Source organism: Manacus candei, unplaced genomic scaffold, assembly GCF_025592945.1.
Source record: "Manacus candei isolate 608988 ecotype Guabito, Panama unplaced genomic scaffold, ASM2559294v1 h1tg000071l, whole genome shotgun sequence".
NCBI lineage: Eukaryota > Metazoa > Chordata > Aves > Passeriformes > Pipridae > Manacus > Manacus candei.
This window is the reverse complement of record NW_026138119.1, coordinates 6,121,079-6,139,837: the sequence shown is the minus strand read 5'-3', so window position 1 is coordinate 6,139,837 and position 18,759 is coordinate 6,121,079. Positions and strand designations below refer to the sequence as shown.

Sequence of the window (18,759 nt, the reverse complement as noted above, 5' to 3'; positions counted from 1 at the left end):
AATCCTCCTACACTGAACAACTTGATGAACGTCCCTCCTCTGATCCTCTGACACTCGGAACACCCTGGGGGACCAGGGAACAAGTGGTGGCCCCTGCAGGCACAGGAGATCAGGTGTGAGCAGGACACGCAGAGGCTGCTAAGCACAGGAGCTGGTCCTCACACTGGGATTTAAATTGGGTCCAGGCACCTAATCTTAGGCTCTTCAAAGGAACAATTAATTTTTGTAACTTCAACTCAGAAGCCTCAGCAAACTCCTCGCCTTTCTGGAAAAAGAACAACTGTGAAAGTCTTGGGCTTTACCAACATCCATCAGTTTTCATGATGTTGTGTGGCCAGAGGCCAAACTCAGATTATAAAACTTCATCGTGTGAGTAGGGACACGGGTAATAAACACAAAAGCTACTTTTAGATATGGGACATAACAGCAGAGTGTGACCTTTTGACTCTAAACTGAATTCTAGACTGGGTAAGGTTTTAACAACTAGAAAACTCTTAAAAAACTCAACTCAATACTCAAGTGAGGCTGAAAAATGACCAACCCATTTTCAAAGGGCACATAACCGTGGCAAAATATCCTTCCAGCTCAAATGTAGATTACTTCAGAAAAATTTCCCTATGAAGTTACTTTACTGGTGATTCTCCTCCCTTGGAAACCAACACAATAAAGAGAAATATTTAAAACCAACCAATCCCCACCTAAAGAACCAACAAAGATACATCCAGACGTTACTAAGCTCCTTTAAATTCAATATCTAAAAATGCCCCAGTAGGTTTTCTTGGCTCTGCAGTGGCAGAGCACAACAGAACCCTTGTTGTGCCCTCGGCAGCACTACTTATATGCAGCAAACCCTCCTAAAGGGCACTCTGTTGGTGTTCTTCCCCCAGCTCACAACAAATAGTTATCTCCAAATTGAAGCAGCGATTTATTAACACGAGCCCGAGATTCATGGGAGGGAACAAGTCACAACAATTATATGAAAAACATTTTTTCATGTAATGAAAACAAGGTCACGCTTTGTTGCAGCGGGAAATGTAGATTGCAGGATAAGGTCCTTCTGTAAAGCGGGAGCCGTGGGGGACTCAGCTGTGGTTCCTACATAGAGAGCTCATTTATGCATTTCCAAGGGAAGCAAAAATGCATTTCACTCTTCTGGGAAAATTAGGAGAGTTTGCTGCAGCTGGAAGCGGGAAAGACTGAGGAAAGGATTCTTAAGGAGAAGGGTGTTTAAAGGGTTATGGCATTTCTGTGTTCGTGAAAGGGTGGGAAAAAGCGAATAAATAGCAGCCTTTTAGCTTCTGCTAAAAGGAGGCTTTAACGAAATAACACCAGTATTTCCACAAATATGCACAGCTTCCACTGCAAACGCTTTAGGTTCCCAGGGCCAGAGTGTGAGCAAGGCTGATATTACAGTAGAAAAGGCCTGGAAACCAAAATGCTGCAGAGTGAGGGTGCAGCTGTTTGACACCGACACAGCTGGGACACAAAGCACAGCGAGGGCACATGTACACACACAAACACACACACAGGTACACGTACGGAGGGAGGGGAAAAAAGCCGAAAAACGAGTGGGAGTTTTTTATAAATAATTTTAATAATTAAAAAAAAAAAAAGAAAGAAAAATTAGAGGTAGAAAGTACAGAAAAGAAAGGAGTGGCACAGGACGCTCACACAGAGACGGCAGGGAGGCCCCGGGGCAGACGGGCAGGTCCAGCGCTGCGGACACCCCCTCGGCGGTGCCCGACCCCTCGGTTCCCCGGGGGCGGCCGCTCCCGCCACCCCCGGCCCGCAGCCCCCGCGGCAGCGGCGGCGCCCGGGCCCAGCCGCGCCCGCGGCGGGCCAGCAGGCCACGTGCACCAGCCGCGCGCGCCTGGGTGCCGCGGCCGCCTCACCGAGGGCACCATCGCGGCCCTGCCCCGCCCGGCAGCGCCCTGCCCTCCGCCCGGGCCCCGCTCCCGGCCCCGCCGCCCGCGCTCACCCGAACTCCACCTGCAGCGACACGGGCGCCGCCATCTTGGGCGACGGGCGCGCGAGGGGGCCGGCGCGCGCGCGGGCCGCGCCGGAAGTGCCTCGCGCGCGGCTTCCGGCCGCGCCGCGTTGCCACGGCAACGGCGGGGGATGGAGAGGCGGCCTGGGCCGAGCCTGGGACCGGGGCCCGGGAGAGCCCCAGAGGAGCTCCCGCAGTGCCGGGCAACGCGGCCTGTGTCCCCCGAAAGTGCTATTTTTAAATACCTGCGCGCTGGCGCCAGGCGATGTTACTTTAAAATACCCATTTCTACGCCAAGTTCACGACTGGTCGCGCACAGAGCCCCTTTCACATGCTTAGGGCTGCACACAGAGCCCTTGGTGTGCCCGGAGCGCTTGGGCTGGGGGGAGGCGGGAGCTGCAGCGGGGGTTTCCCAGCAGAGGTTTCCCAGCAGAGCTTTCCCTGGCAGCGAAGCTGCTGAAACACAAGAAGTTCCACCTCAGCATGAGGAAGAACTTTGTTGCATTGAGGAGGCAGAGCACTGGAACAGGTGCCCAGGGAGGGCGTGGAGTCTGTGGAGACATCCCAAACCCACCTGGACGCGTTCCTGTGTCACCTGCTCCAGGTGACCCTGCTGGGTAGGGGGCCTGGACTGGGAGATCACCAGAGGTCCCTTCCAGCCCTAACGATTCTGTGATTCTGTGAGTCTAAGGCACTGCCTCGCAGCTCATCAGGACTGTGGGGGAAGCAGAAACGGCTGGCTGAGACCAACAACCGCTGCTGTCACCGCCGTGAAGATGTGGTTCTGTGCCAGGGGTGGCATTTCACATCCCTCCTGCTCGGGCAGCTCTTGCCAGCGAGCCCTTCCCCGAGCACCTCCAGCTCGGCATTAAACAACGCGGCTCACATCTGTCGCCTGTTTGTTTTCCCCCCCTGTCCCCAGAGGAGCCCCGTGTACACAGGCGGGACGCAGCCATGGCGGTGACAGCTGGGCTGTGCTTCTCCCCCACGACACAGGGCAGCACTGGTGGAAAAACCGCACTCAGCGGAGGGGTTTGGGGTTAAAAAAAATCCACGTACGCGTGCACGCATGCACATAGAAATGTAACAGCTATGCATATACATGATGCATTATGTGTAAGGGGCATAAATTTACACAGACAGATTGCTCTTCGTTTATGCTAACGGGGGTCAGAGCACGCCTAACCCCGGGAGCAGAAGGTGGTGGTGTTTGTAATGGCCTTTTGTTCTCCCGAGGAGATCATTCTCCGGGCTGGGCCCCAGGAAAGGCCGGTCCCTCACAGATGAATGCTGCCTTCGCTGCCGGGGTTACGTGATGGCAGGGACGTGAAGCTGTTGACCGTGGTCTTCATCCAAAAATTCCATCTGGATTTTAAATATCTCTTAAATCCCGAGGCTTTTGCGTATCTCAGAGATATGGCCCAGGATGGAAATGTATGGAAAAGCAGCTGAGGAGAGAAGCCTTAGACAAAAATCATCCTTCTATACTCTTCAGAAATGACTGAAGCATTTTGTGTGGAGAGTATCTGGTAATCTTAACTCCAGATCAGAGTTTGCAGTTATGGTTTTGTATGAGCTATTCTTCTTCTTTCCAGAAGTCATTTATGAGGCCAAATAAAAGGAGAACTGGCTCCTAAAAGAGTAAAGTTATAGAAATACAAAAAAATATTACAGATTTAGTGTTAGTACCTCCCTGAAAAGCAAAAATAATTTAAAAGAAAGGGAACAGTAATCATAAATATCAATTCAGCTCATTCAAACATTCAAAGCTCGTTACTGTTAACAATTGTCCTGGTCAAACAGTGACTACAAGAGATATGGGGGATGTTTTTTTGGACATTGCTGTCTCCGTGCTGGGTGCTGAAATCAGAGCACCACTAATTCTCCAGGTATGCTTGGGGTGGGGAAAGCAAGCACACAATCTCCTTGAGAAAGTGTAATGCTGGCACTGTTAAAGTGCTGTAAACAGGGATGGTGTTTGATTAACAGGTACATAAAGCAAAACCAGGTACAGACAAGGCTCCTGCCTTGAATATGTATACTGAGTTCAGCTCACTGTAACACACCGTCTCCTCGTTCAAACCCAGCGATGTGTCACTGTGCTTTACTTAAGCTGAACTTCTCTTTGGATACCCAGTTTTACAGATCCTGACAGACCCCTCACTTGCTCCCAGGTGTGGAATGGCACTGGGCAGGACCCAGGCAGTTGTGGTGCTCATTCCAGTTACATGGGGCCTCTGGCTGCACTCGCCTCTCCCTTCCCACAAAACCCTCTGCACCAGACAAAGGAACAGGTTGGAAAATAAAGGCAGGTTAATTTCTTTTGTCTCGGTCCTATCTTCTGGGTTTTTTCCCTGCTATTTGCACGCTTTCTCTCTCCCCTTAAGTGCAAGGAGGAACATGCCTCTGTCCATCCGCTGAGGGTTTATTCTGGAGGAAATGGTTTAGGTCGCCATCACGTCCTTCAGGGAAACGTAGTTTATAAATACAGCGGGGCCCAGCGCTACGAGGAAACATTTTATCAGAGAGCCCTGAGCTGACGATTCAATTATTTTTCAATAAAACATCAGGGGAATGCACAAACAGCTGCTTGCATCCTTCCACACAGCAAGTCAAACTTCAAGGGGAACAATAGCTGGCGAAAGGGGAGCCATCGCGGAGGCGGTGACAATGGGTTTCCTTACTCGGGGCTTTGTTTGATTTCCCCCGTCTCAGTTTTGAACTCCCTCCGCCGGAGAAAGGCGAGGGGGTAGGACGGGGAGAGGGGGAAGCAGGCAGAGGGGAAGGAGGGTCAGTGGGAGTTAAAGCCTTTTGCAGCCTTTCTCTCCCATTCATGTGGTAATTGGGTGTCAAGCAGAGATCAGTAAGATGGAGCCCGGCCTCTGTGCCCGGGTTAAACTGCAGCAGAAAGAAAGCGGGAGCTGAACCGATGGAGGCCTGAATGTCATTAGGGCGGGAGGAAGCGCCTCTCCCCCAGGAGCCCTTCTGCCGGGGTGCTGGGCTGGGGGGGCCGCTTCCCATTCAGGGCATCCCTGAAAGCGGCCAGACAAAGCGGGAGGGCGCCCGAACAATGCCGCACCCCCGGCTCTACCTTCAATAGGGAGCTCTAAACAGGCGTTTAACCTTCAGAATAGCTGAAAGTGATACTCAAAGCTGAGGAGGTGGCTCGCCCGCCGCTGTTGGCCTCTTCCTGCGGCCGAGCCGGAGGCCACTTGGATGGCCGGAGGCGAAGAGGAAAGGCTCTCGCTGCCCTCGCTTCCTCAGGCCCCTTGGCACAGCCCTGTGAAGGTCGCGGAAGGTGTCACCTCGAGGGCAGGATCAGACCACAGCTCCTGCCGGGGCTGGCAGGATGCTGGGGGCGCTGGGGAGGGATGCTCAGCACCCTCACGGATGGGGCTAGAGGAAGGCAGGGCTGTACCGAGGAGGGGGATGCGGCATATTAGGGGGTCATATTCCACTTCACAAGCTGGGATCATTTGGCAAAGGATCAGGGAAGATCTGCACAGTGACCCTCCCCATCCTGAGCAGGAATTTGTCCTGGCCTCAGACAGCATCACCACTGCCTGCAATTCCTGGTATTGCCACCCTGTACTGCATGATCCCAACTACTCAAATCTCTCCCAGAGCCTGGCCTGGCATCGTTTGTGCCTATGGATGAGATTTTTAATTAACCAGGAGAAAAGCGGGTCAAACCCCAGCTTATTTTGGAAGGTGGGAAATGCCACCGAAATGGGCCAGGGTCAAAACTAGCAGAGCAGGACCTGTCACTGCTCCCTGAGCCTCGCCTTGCTGCACAGCCCAGCCCTCCCGTGCTGTCCAGGAGCTCAGCAGCCATTTGCCATAAGGACATTTGCTTCCCTCGTAAAGCCCTTCTGCTTTGAGAAGGAAAGCTGCTGCCCCTTCCCTCTTACACAGGATGATGAGATCTCCACAGACCATCATTTTGGTGGAATCCCCGGCCACACAGCCCCTTCAGACTGGAGGGGGAGAAGCCGCCCCTGGCCCTGCTCTTGGTTACACTGAAACCACTCCTGGGAATCGAGTATTTCCATTTCTAAAGAGTGCACCAAAGGATAGTCCCTTCTTTAGTTGAGAATATTTCCCTGTCTCTGCTTAAAGGCAAAGCCAGCTCCCCAGCGTGCGGAGGAGCAGGCGGCTGTCATTGTTTGGGAAGACTCCGGCACACCAAGAGTGGCAGGGGGAGGCTGGAGAGATGCAGCATTAAAGATTGTCAAAGACTTTGTCAGCAGCAAAAATTAATTTCACCCTGAAAGGTCCCAAGCAACTTGCAAAGCCTCTGCCTACATTAAAGCTAAAATACATTCCAGTTTTGCACAACAAGCGTGGCCTGTCTGAGCTGGACCTAGAGCTGGAAAGAGATGCTGATCAGAAAGAAAGTTGGCGAAATTTCTTTTTTTTTTCTTGATATTACTGTCCCTGTCCAGGACACAGAGCCTGGGAGAAGCAGTCATCTCCATGGGGAAAAGTACATTTGGTTTGTAAAGCTCTTTGGCTTTGCTTAAATTAATAGTCTGATAATAACCCAGGAAAGGATTTTAATGTTTTCTTAACCTCATGCAAACAGCATTTTAAGTGTTTTAATTAAAAAAGAATAATGCCTCGTACTTAATATAGAGTACTTTTATGTGCTGAGCTAGACTAGCATATTGATCAAAGGGGAGGGATGTCTTGCAAAGTGTCTCTAATCATAGAGGATCCAATTAGCCTCTTCCTTAAAATTGCACTAATAAGGAGAAATTTAAAAAAATCAGACTGATTAAACATTGTCTACTTCTTTCCAAACACTTCTCTGATGGAAGTGTCCCAGCATTGATCCCAGGCTTGGTACCTACCACACCTGCACTTGTATTCCTGGGCCAAGAGCTTCACGGACACTTGCACCTAGGCTTCATTTTTCCAGAGGAGCTGGGACTTTAAAAAGGCCCCAGGATTTCAACTCAAAGCTGACAGCCAGCGGAAGACCTCTAATTGGTGTAGCTGGGTGTTGCAGGGAGTCTTGAAGCACTGCCAAGTGCAACACAACCCTCCTCAGTCAGGAATTTTCCCCAGCCACCAGATCTCCAGCAGGGACCAACCCCCCAGCACTGAAGTGCTAAATCCTGCTCCTCTGACAGGTTTCTAATGCCCCTCCATCTCTAAAACCCAGCAACATAAGCCAGGCTCCACTTGTACGGGCTCACTTGCAAACAACAACCATATTTCCAGGACCTTACAAAGCTATTTGCACCTGCAGTTAACAGGCAGTGCCCTGAATGCAGAGTTTCTATGGCTTTTTTAACCTAACCTGCTCTCAGACAGACAGAAATGCAGAGCTGAGCTTTGCCCTGCAGCCCCTCTTCCTTTGGAGCAGCTTTGTGTGCAGGGCAGCACCGACATCTCCTCCAGGAAGGGAGCACAGCTCTCCCATATCCTCCTGTACCACTTCAAACCATCCATCTCTGGGCAACGACCCTCAGGTCTGACTTGAGGAAGGCCAAGTTTTCCCCTATTCTCTTTAGCAGAGGGCTGGTTGAGGTCAGTGGTTCAGGTCTCTGCCCACCACCCACCTGGCACAGCTCGGTGTCCTCGGTGCTGCCCAAATCTCCATCAGGCACAGCTCCTGTTGGGAACCTGAGCAGAGTGGACACCAAGCACCTGGGATTGCCACTGACCTCACACCCAGCACCATCATCTCTACCCAAAATTTCCCCTCCACCTCGGACAGGGGCTGCCCAGCTCCCTGAGTGGGTAACCCCCCTGCTTCAGCACCCCGCGCTTCCAGGGCTCTGAACAGCACACTCGGGCTGTGAAACCCCCGGGGAGCGCATAAGGATGTATATCCCCGCGGGTGAGGCGTTTGCCGAGCCCAGCCTGCCCTCCTCCGGTGGCTCCGAGAGGAACAGGATCCCAAAGCAGGACCAGAGCACCTGCAGAGGAGGCAGCCACCACTGCACACCCTGCACCAGACCCCCGGGCCCCTACCTATGACCCCCCCCAAGCAAAGCCACCTGGTTTGAGAGCTCTTCAGGGCTGTGGGGGTGAGGCCGGTTTTCCACTGAGTTCTCCCACTGCTTTGGGACAGAGACTGGCAAGTCACTGTGTTCAGAGAACTGAGACTAAAAGCTTTTAGCTAAGAGATGGTGGAGAAGCCACCAATTTGAAAATGTCCAGAAGTGCATCTGGTATATAATGGATGCAAATTTCCAGCACTTTTCCCATAGTGTGTTTCAGGCAACACACTTCACTCGGGCTCATGGAAGACATTTCTCTTGGCACCCATGTACCAAGAAGAAGCTTTGAAGGCAAAGGGTCTAAAGGATGGTTCTAGAAGCAAGGGACGGGGAATGGGTACCAAAAAACTTGTCTACAAGGGCAGAAATGAGCTGAGAGGTTTAGTGTGGCCAAACACGGAGAGAAGCTGCACAAAGAAAGAGGGAACAGGAGAGGGGTGGACAAGCCAGATGTGCCAGGGAGAACTGGGCCAGGACAAACTGGGATGGCAATGCTGAGAGCAGGACCAGGAGAAAGGGGGAGCAGGGAGGTGGTGGAGGGGACTGGGGAGGGTCTGATCAACAGGTTGTTTTCACACAGTCATTAAACACAGCACCAAGGGGCTTGTTCCCCCTGCTCTGAGATGAGCCAAAGTCCTCCGGTGCTCTGGAGTGGCAGTTCCCAGTTCCCAAACTGGCACAGTCACTTGTCTCCCCCCACAGAGCAGGATTCCACAAGGAAGAGGTAGGAAACTCCAGCATAGCCCATACTTGTGTTTAATTGTGAGACCAGGACAGACTGGGGCAGGCAGGAACGTTGGTGTGGAAGCACAGCTAGAAGAGCAGACACACCTTGCCCTCACGAAAGACAGATGTTGTTTCAAGGAGTAACCCTGCTAAAAGCATAAAAACAAATTATAAAAAAAAAAAAATATAAAGAAGAAGAAACCCCAACCCAGAGTTTTCTCTGGAAGAGACATTTCTGCATGGTCTCCGAGGACTGGAATCAGACATTGCTGCTGAGGCTGTTTCATGTCGGACACAACACGGGGAATTCACATAGCACAAGTCAGGTGTTTCACATGGACATTTCACTTCAGGGCCCGGCTCCGGTGCTGGAGACAGGGAGGGCTCTTTTGGGAAGGGATGCAGAGCACATGAAGTCAGGCTCTCACAGAGGCCACCCTCCAGAGGACGTTCTCTCCCCAGGCAAGTTGCCTCCCATGTCCAGGGCACTGACATCATGGCAGGAAAGCCCTGAGAGCTGCTCCGTGGTGCTGAGCATGTCTAAGCAAAGGCAAACCAGGCCCTTCTTCCCACTCTCCCACTTGCTTTTTGCCAAGAAGAAGGTCCACAAAACAAGGCTGCATCCACGAAAGATGGAATTAAAAGACCCAGAGAAGTGTCCACAAGACAGTGGGATTTGCTCATGTCCTCCACCATGGAGCAAGGCCACAAGGACATATACAGCTGCACCCACGCTGGAAGAGGAGAATCAGTCCCAGATGAGCTTCCCATCTCCCTGTGAGAGAGAAGGACTATCCAAGAGAGGACAGGTCTGGGCTATCCCTCCACCTACTGCACAAACCCGGGACACATTCAAAAGTATAGACAATAAATTAAGATTGAAAAAAAAAAGTCAGCGTGTATAATATATATATATATATAATATAATGTGCGTGTGATTGTGAAAAATGTCATCCCCAGGAGAGAGAAAGGCATGGCAGAAACACATCCCTGTCCCCCTCCTGAGCCCAACACTACCCTGGCTCCCCTGCTTCACAGCAGACACACGACACCAGCAGGGCCATGCAGAGGGCAGGGGCTGCTCCTGGCACCCAGTTTCCCTCTGCCAGTGGGGTCCCTGTGCCAAGGAGGAGCTGGCTGCTTGGTGGAGGAGTGGGGAAGAGCCCAGCACTGGTCCCTTCATGGCCTTCACAAGGAAGGGTTGCTGCACGCAGGAAAAGGGAGGGAAAAGACAGGAAAAGCAAAGTGGAATGGCAGGGGCACCCCACCCCTCCTCAACTGGCCAGGGCCCTGCCCCTCCCATGGCACGGGACCACCACCGCTGTACCAAGTAGAAAATAAAGCCATAATGAGTCAATGCTTTGGTATGTGACCATCCCCCTCCCCTCGGTCCCCTCTGTGTTCCCCCCAAACCCTGATCTGTAAAACTCGTCAAATAAAATCTCTAGAGTGCCTTTGTATCGCTCTGTGAACCTTTCCTTCCCCGGTGCCTGCCCTGCCCCCTCTCCCCAGCAGGATTTGGTAGGTGCCTTGCTTGAGCCCCACCGATTACAGCTTCTGGTCTCCTGACTGGATCCTGCCAAATGCTGCCTGGTCCAGTGGCAGGTATCGGCCTTGCCTGGAGTCCAGAAAATACAACTTGTCCTTCACCACCGCAGGGTCAAAGCCCTGCTTCCGCAGCTCCATCTTCTGGAACTTGTAGGTGCCTGGAACGGGGAGAGAAGAAGGAATAAGGGGTCACTGGTCACACACACTTCCATCCCCACCACACCTGTGCTGCCCCAGACCCAGCCTTGCATCCCATGCCTTGAAACCACCCGAGGAACAGGGGCTCTGTGGGGCAGAGGGGCTCCATCCCCACCCTACAGGTTGATCTCTGTACCCAGCTTCCCCCTCCCAGGCTCTCCCAGCTCCTTGTCCATGGAGTGTGCATGCCATAGCTCACTTGTCTTGGAGACTTCGTGCAGGAACCGCAGGAAGACGGGACGTGCGTACAGTGGCAGCGCCTTTTTCAGCTTGCTGGAAAAGTCTTCCAGGTCACAGGAGTTCTCTGGGTCAGCAATGGCTGCCATTCCTGCCTTCCCTTCAATCCCTAAAAGGCAGAGAAGGGAGAGCACTCAGACACACCATCCCCATAGCGTTATCTCCCTCTGCCCCACACCAACAAGGCCTCTGGCACAGACTCTGCTTTGTCCGAAGCGCTGGCACGTCCGGCTGTGTCACCACCCTGTGGCAAAGGCTACCAGCGACACCCTGCGGTCACGGTCACCTCCTCCCAGAGGAGCCTGTCCAGAAGGGACACCGGGTCCTTCCAAACCAGTCAGAATCAGACCAAAGCTTGAGAGAGGGAGGGAACCCTCTGGTTCCCACTAGGCCCGTCCCCTGTGGCCTCTTCCCAGCTCGCCCACAGGGAGCCTTGGCCCACCCTCTTGCAAAGGGGCACGTCCATCTGGACATGCAGGACACGCTCACATTCAAGTGCTGGAGGCTTGTCTGCCTCCCCTGATTGTCTTCTTCCCTCTCAGCTACCTGGGACCTCCACCCCATAAACCACCACGTCCGTCAGGTTGAGGATGCGGCTCAGCGTTCCCTCCACCTCTGTGGTGGAGACGTTCTCCCCTTTCCAGCGGAACGTGTCCCCGGTGCGGTCACGGAAGTACATGTAGCCATATTTATCCATCACCAGCACATCCCCTACAAGAAAGCGAGGGATAAGCAAATAAAATGAGGTGTTAGAGGGACTAGGAGCAATGCTGGAGCATCTCAGGGCAGTGTCACTAGCCTAGAACAGTCCCCACCCACACCCAGGTGCCCTTCTCCTCCACTCCCAGTGGACAGAGGGGCCCTGCTTGCCTCACCTGTGAGATAGGCAGCGTCCCCTTTTGTAAACACGTCCCTGGCGATTTTCTTGTTGGTGGCTGACTGATTCAGGTAGCCATCAAAGTGCTGCAGGGGATTGCTCCTGACAATGCGACCCACCAGCTGCCCTGGCTCCCCTGTGGGGAGAAGAGGGGATGAAGAGAAGAAGCAACCACCCACACCCAAGCAAAAAGGGTGTCTAATGGGATTTAACTGAGCAGAGACTCAAACCCAGGGAAATTATCTTGAAGTGTTTGTGAAAGACTCACACAGGGCTGAGGAGATTTATCCCTGTGGGTGCCCTCACCTGGTTTACAGCTGATACAGACACCATCCGGCCCCCGGATCAGCTCCATGGTGTCCTCGTCCACCTTCACCAAGCCGATGGGGTACACACCTGGCAGGATCCTGCTGTTGAAGCCACATGACCCAACCTAGAACAGAAAGAGCTCAGAGCTGTGGGTGGCAGGGACATTTGTCTCACCCGAGCCCACTGCCCACACACACCTAGGATACCACAGAGCTGGCATCACACAACAACCAAAACCCTTCTGGGTGGATGGCAACCCATGCCAAGCCTCTTGGAGCAAACAGCCCACCTGGGTTTCCAATGCTGCCCAGGCCAGCTGTCACCCTTTAGCACACGAGGGAGGGGCCTTACGTTGCCATCGAAGTTTCCCAGGCTGCAGTTGCACTCGGTGGCCCCGTAGAACTCGGCCACCTGGGCGATGCCAAAGCGGGCCATGAACTCCCTCCAGATGGAGGCTCGCAGCCCGTTGCCCACCGCCATCCGCACCCGGTGCTGCCGCTCCGCGTCCTGGTAGGGCTGGTTCAGCAGGTAGCGGCAGATCTCCCCGATGTACTGCACAATCTGGGAGTAATGGAGAGGAGAGACTCATAGGACCCCTCTGCCAGGTCCCAGGTTGGCTGGGGTTTCTTCGGGGCGGGTAGGAACGGCACAACATGCCCAAAGTCCCCTAAGAGGCCACAGTAAAACCCAGGAGTCCTGTTAGCTCATCCAGTGCCTGTCATTCCCTGGTTAACCCACTCCTCCAGGCTGTGAAACCCATCAGATATCTCCTGGCTAACGCTGGAGCATGGAAAGGGCTTAGACACATGGAGTTACCAGTCCACCTGGGAAGACACAGCCCTATCACCTTGGAAGGTGATTCGGGAAGGACAGGCAGAACTGGTCCAGACCTCTCCCTCTTCCAGCAGCTGGGCTCTCCCCAGCACAGCACAGATCCCCAGGCTCTGCTCCCCACTCCTGGCTGGCCTCTTGCCTCACAGCCTCACCGTGCAGTTGTATTTCACGCAGTCCTCCCAGAAGTGCGAGGCTGAGAACTTCTTGCGGATGACAATCGTCATTCCCTGCAGGAGGCACTGCCCAATCCCCACGATGTTCCCTGTGAAGAGGCAGGCAGGAAAGCCCTCAGTCCCCACACACCTCCAATCCCTCCAATCCCGCCACCTGAGAGGCCTGGCAGGGCAAGGCAGAGGCCATGGCTGTCTCACAGCACTGGGGTTCACCCGGCCAAATCCCTCAGGATCATTGGCACCGGGGAGGAGACACACGGCAGCGAGATGTGGGGCAGCACTTTGCACCTAAACATCCCAGCACGGCTCAGCCAGCCAGGCAGGCACCATTTCCCCTTCCCTTTGACTCTCCTCTCTGGCTTTCTACAGGGAACAGCAATAAGGAACAGCTATTCCAAAGCCAGGACAGGAGCTGGGATAATGCCCACCCCACACAATCCCCACTCCAAAGGTCAGCCAGATCGATTCTTCGCTCCCAGGGAAAAAGCAGAAAGCCTCAGTCACGCACTGTGAGCAGCAGGCAGCTCCTCCTCAACATGGAGACTGCTGCCACACCAGCCTCCAGCCTGAGCCCTGGGCTTGGCTTAGGGAAGAGACAGTCCCAGGATGCCAGGCTCTGTATGGCACACATTACCTGCAGCGTGGTAGAGCGGGAGGCAGTCGTACATCACATCGTCAGACCTCATCCGAAAACCATAAAAAACTAAGCTGGACATGCGGAAGTACCTGGGGAGGGTGAAGAGGCAGGTCAGGAGCAGGGCTGGAGGTGCTGTGCTAGGACAGGGCAGAGCTCAGCCCTGTCCTCCCCTGAGCCCCTGCCCACAGCCTTACCGGCAGTTCACCACAATGGCAGCCTTGGGCAGCCCCGTTGTGCCAGAAGTGTAGATGTAGAAGAGTTTATCTGGAGAGGAATGAGGAAACAGAGTCACATTCCCAATCTGGGAGCTGGCTGAACCAGGAGAGAGGGATGAGCAAAATTTATACACTCTGCTCCTGTCAATGGAGCCAAAACCCTTATGTGACAGCACCAACATGCTGGGATCACCCCAGGCAGATCAGGTCTGTTGGACACAGGGAAGGCACGACAGGATACTGCTCCACTCAGGATTGGGCTTTGGACACTGGAGTAAGACCCATCCCAAACACCCCATGCCATTGGCATACTAAGCAGATGATCTTGCCAGGGCTGTAACTGGCTGATCCACAAAAACACCATCGTGAGGTTGGCCCCCAAGAGCTGACCACGTACCAAGAAAGCCCTTGTCAGGGGTGGGTGGCTGGTGTCGCTGGGCCATCTGCAGGAGGGGGTCCAGGTGTTTCACACCAGGAAGCATGGATTCAGGACTTCCTTCCCCAGAACAGAAGAGATGGATGGATTTGTCCAGGGAGGGTTGCACTTCCTGCATTGCTAAGAAAGTAAAGAGGGGAGCTGGAGAAAGACTGCTGGGTGGTTATAGCACAGAGACCCCCTGCCCTTGCAGCCTCAGTGAGACACAGCCCCAGGCAGCAGTACCCCCGCTGTGCTTGGCAGAGTCCCCAAAGGGCTCCCAGCCATCCCAGGCAGATGTTCCCATCATTAAGAGGTGCTGGGGCCACAGCCCAGGCCTCTTCAGGGACCAGAAGATCCTGTTCTCCACCTTTCCCCATCCAAAATCTCTTTGGTGCCAAGAGGTCTGTTGACACCATCAACATGAGAGGTGTGGGCTGAAACACACAAGGAGCTGGAGCCAAGGTGCTGCAGGGATGTGGTAACAGCCATGGAGAGCAAGGAGAGGCTCCTCCTGTGCAGCAGGGCAGGTCTAGCCTAGCCCAGCCCAGGGCTCTGTGTCAGGGATGGACCTGAGAGGCACAAGGAAGGATCCTCACACCCAGGCTGGCCTGCCTGGGAGGCAGACAGCACTGCACTCCACATCCTGCCCAGTGTCCAAAGGAACCAACAAGAAAAAAACCCCCAGAACCAGATCTAATTCCTGGATGATTCAACTGCCCACTCCCTTCCGGATCTCTACTCTGTGGTGGGCAGGAAAGGAACACTGAACCCATAGACTAGACACACCTCCCTCCAGTCCAAAGCACCCCCAAAACATCTGCCAGCCCCTCACCTTCCATCATCTCCACCCCAAAAACCACAGCCTTGGAGTTGGAGATGGTGATGCAGTGCAGCAGGGCCTCCATGCGCAGGTGGGAGTTCACCAGGGCCGTCTCCACCCCGATCTTGGCCAAGCCGAGCCACAGCCCCACGTACTGATTGCGGGACTCCATGAAAAGGGCCACCACGTCACCGGAGCGGAAGCCTTGGCCGTAGAAGAAATTGGCCACCTGGTTGGAGTACTCGTCCAGCTGCCGGAAGGTCCAGCTCTCACCCGTGCCTTGGAAGATCAGTGCTGTCTTCTCTGGATACTTCCTCGCGGTCTTCTGGAAGATCTTGGCAATTGTGTTCTTCTCCCTCACGTGCCTCCATACCTGCCACTTCACCCGCAACAGGACCAGCCCCGTGCTGCCAAAGGAAGGGGAGCAAGAGGGCAGCTGCTCAGTGACCCCTGCAAAACCACTTTCTCCAATAAAGCCAGCACAGCATGAGGACCCTCCTAGGAGCTGCAACAGCCCAGCACTACTCCAAGCCCTGCTCTAGGTCAGCAGCAGCTATGGGTGTTCCCCTGAGCAGTGTGGACATAGGCAGAGTTCATCTGCAAAGATGCTCATAGCCAGGGACCGATGGAGGCCAGGGAGAGATGTGTTTTGCAAGGCTGCAGACAGGGATGTCCCTGATCAAAAGGGCATCTTTGAGCCTCAGCTGCTCTCCAAGAGGTGTCACTGCTCCCTCCCCACAAATCCTTGCCAGGAGCTGGCACAGCCTGGTACCAGATCAGAATGAACCCTGCACAGGGACCTGGTGACACACCAGCAGCTTCGGGGACAGGGTGAAGTACAAGGGCAGTCACTAGACTTTGAGCTCAGCTGAAATCTATCCTTCCTGTGAAAACTCTGCCCAAGAGTTTGGAGCCACCAGGGCACGGCAGAGGGAGATCTCCTTCCAGCCGGGCCAGGTGCCAGCAGAAACCCAGGGCTGTGCAAGGAGCTGGGGGCTGTGCTCACACACACCATGGCACAGCAGAGGGCCAGGGGAAGGGTGGGTGGGTGGTTGGGCCATCCAAGCCAGGACACCTACGTGACGTCCCTTCGTAATGTCTTGAGGAATATGAGGAAGAAGTCCCATCCGCCGGATCCAAGGTAGAAGATGAAGAGAGCGGGGATGGCCTGGGCCCAGGACAGTTCCAAAGTGACCCTGAGGAACAGCAGCACCGCTGCAAAAGCAGCCAGACGCAGCATCGTGGCCTGCGGGCAGAGAGAAACCACGGCCATCAACCCACGCACGCTGGACTTGAGGATAACAAACCCGTGGGTGGGGGATGCCTGAGCAGCCCCCAATTTCCTGGATGAGGTCCCTGAGTCATCATTCCTCCTGGCAGTGAGGACGCAACCCAGCAGCCCAGAGCTCTCACAGATGTAACTTTATCTGACCTCTGAAATGGCCTCCAGTTGAGTCACCAGCATGGCACCGCTTGGTGTTAACTGAGAACCTGGTCGTTCCCACCTGGGGAGCCAAATCCTGCACATCAACCAGGAGTATGGCCATACCCTAGTAGCATGAGGTGCAGGATAAAGTCACTTCCATGGATGCCAGGCCAGGCTGTCTCAGCCCCTCACTTTCAGCCTGGCAAAGCCCAGCTCCAAATTCCTTTCTATCTCAGAGATCCCTCTGTCCCCAAACCCCAGAGCCTCCCAGGCCCCCAGCACGAGCTCTCCTGCACACCTGGCTCCAGGACAGCCAGCATGGCTGTTGGGAGAGCACAGCTTCACACGCTGCCCAACACAGCTCAGACAAGATCAGGGACAGGAAACTCAGCCCTTTGAACTCTGCTTGTGTTTGTAAACCCTCGTGTTGGCGGGCAGTTTCCTGGCCTGGCTCTGCTGGAGACACTGCCAGAGCATGTCAGGGATGAGGCCAGGCTGGAGTGGGCAGAACAAGGGCTGCCACTGCTGCCAGGAGTGCCCAGACCCCTGCCCCATGCCCAGGGGACAGTGACTCAGTCTCTGGTACTTGTCCCCAAAAGCAGCACCTCTGTCCTCATCCCAAACACCCCCCAGATGTGGCTCTGAGACTCAGGAGACTGTTAACTAGCAAAGCCTCTTTTCAGGGGACAGCATTGGGAGGAGGAAAGTGACAGCAACATGTGACAGGGCTCCTAGTAAAACTGCCCCTTCCTGACATGGACGAAGAGGAAGGAAACACTGACGTCATTTCCATTTCCCTCTCGAAGGTGGATTCACTGCTCTGAAGCTGGAAGCCCTGAGTGGGCTCTACCACAGCTGGTGGCACCGGGAGCAACACTTGTGGCTTTCCCTCTGCTCTGTGCAGTGCCCCCAGATCTGGGAAGCCTCTGTGGATTTGGTACCAGATGGTGGCATCGGGGAAGCCAAGGTAGTGCCACGTGGTCATTGTGTCCTGGCATGTCACACCAGCTGTCTCCCCCCCCCAGCCATGTCACCAGCACCAGGCTGGGATGCACTGAAGCACAAGATGCTGCTCACAGGTGGGGACCTGGGGACATCCTCCTACCTGCAGCCCCTGGCCTGACATCCCCCCTTGTGCCAGTGGCCTTTCTCTCTGCCAAATACCTCCCTGGCCTGATGTCCCACAACATGGTCCCTTGGCCTTTTAGCAGGGCAGGACTCTCTGTGTTTTCACCTGGTAGCCTCTTCCTGCACTTACACGGGGCAACTTCTAGATCACCATCAAACTACTGTGGCTCAGCCAGGACCTGGGCTCTTCCTTACAGGCTCTCATCAGACAGACAGACAGATGTGGAGAGCCAGCAGCGAGGGAGCCACACTGTGTGGGCAGCAAGGTGCTTAATCTCCCGCTTGAAAGCAAGACAGGCCCAGGCAGGCCCCTGTTATCCTCCGCTCACATCTCCACCTTGCACCGGCATCCCGGTGCCTCCTGCAGAGATAGATTACCAAGAGATACCCCGTGTGTCGCTGCCAGAGCTCCAGCCCTGCGTTACGGATTCAGGTCTTGTCCAGCTGCATCAGCACAGAGAAAACCAAGACCTGCCTGTAGCTCACAGCCAGCAGGCACCGAGGCAAACCGCGGGGATCCACCCCGGGGGCACTGAGCCCGAGGAGGGCCCGGGGAGCGGGTCACGGGGGGGGGACTAAAAGCAGACAACCAGGCTCTGAGAAGCCTTAGCGCTAATGGCACCTGGGGAGGCACCTGTCCCCACACCTGCCCTGGGCAGAGCCCGTGTCCCCACACCTGCCCTGGGCAGGGTCCCCAGCACGGAGGGCGAGCAGCGCTGCCCCAGCCCGATCCCCCGGGGCAGCAGAGCCGGGAGGGCCTCGCCCCACGATGCAGCCGGGCCCCTCCACCCCAACCCGGCCAGGCCCCGGAACCGCGCGGGCAGAGCCGCTCTCGGCGGGCGGGGACCCGCAGCGCGCCCTCGGGGACACCGCGGGGCTGACGGGCCCCGGTGCCGCCCGCGGTGCCCCACGAGGAGCCCCGGTACCTCACACGGAGACAGCGGGGGCTGAGCGACCCCGGAACCGCCCGCAGGGCCGCGGCGCCCGACGAGGAGCCCGTGGGCCGCCCGCGGGGAGGCAGCGCCAGGAGCTGACGAAGCGGGAGGGGGGGAGACGGTGCCGCGCTCTTACCGGGCTCCGGGGCGTCCGCTGCGGCCCGGCCACCTGCGCCGGGAGCAGGAGCGGGGCCCGCCCGGCGCTGCGGCACAGGGCGGGGCGGGGCGGGAGGCAGCGCGGGCCGCCGGGAGCTGTAGTCCCGCCCGGTGCACCGGCCCG

At 55.4% G+C, this 18,759-nt stretch overlaps 2 protein-coding genes across 2 annotated transcripts in view; both read right to left on the bottom strand.

Moving 5' to 3' along the window:
- Positions 1-18,759, bottom strand: part of URM1 (ubiquitin related modifier 1) — a 35,293-nt gene that overhangs the window by 16,484 nt on the left and 50 nt on the right. The window contains exon 2 of the mRNA XM_051808120.1: positions 1,979-2,021. Within this exon, the coding sequence (XP_051664080.1) occupies positions 1,979-2,013 (35 nt within the window). The 5' untranslated portion in view covers positions 2,014-2,021. The remainder of the gene's footprint in view (positions 1-1,978; positions 2,022-18,759) is intronic.
- On the bottom strand, positions 8,739-18,741 carry SLC27A4 (solute carrier family 27 member 4). Its single transcript, XM_051808104.1, has 14 exons — positions 18,616-18,741; positions 16,070-16,236; positions 15,003-15,397; positions 14,150-14,308; positions 13,732-13,801; positions 13,535-13,626; positions 12,880-12,989; positions 12,245-12,454; positions 11,891-12,017; positions 11,583-11,720; positions 11,254-11,418; positions 10,670-10,816; positions 10,270-10,430; positions 8,739-8,873 (listed from the first exon to the last, which is right to left on the bottom strand). The coding sequence occupies exons 2-13, from the start codon at positions 16,228-16,230 to the stop codon at positions 10,273-10,275; spliced, it is 1,932 nt and encodes a 643-aa protein (XP_051664064.1). The 5' UTR covers positions 16,231-16,236; positions 18,616-18,741; the 3' UTR covers positions 8,739-8,873; positions 10,270-10,272.

Excerpts from the sequence above, each read along its gene's own strand:
- SLC27A4 (XM_051808104.1), bottom strand. The coding sequence starts at position 16,230 with ATGCTGCGTCTGGCTGCTTTTGCAGCGGTGCTGCTGTTCCTCAGGGTC. Across the intron at positions 13,627-13,731 it reads GCCATTGTGGTGAACTGCCG|GTACTTCCGCATGTCCAGCT; the intron begins GTAAGGCTGTGG and ends CACCCTCCCCAG. Across the intron at positions 11,419-11,582 it reads GGACGCTGCCTATCTCACAG|GGGATGTGCTGGTGATGGAT; the intron begins GTGAGGCAAGCA and ends GCTTTCTTGTAG.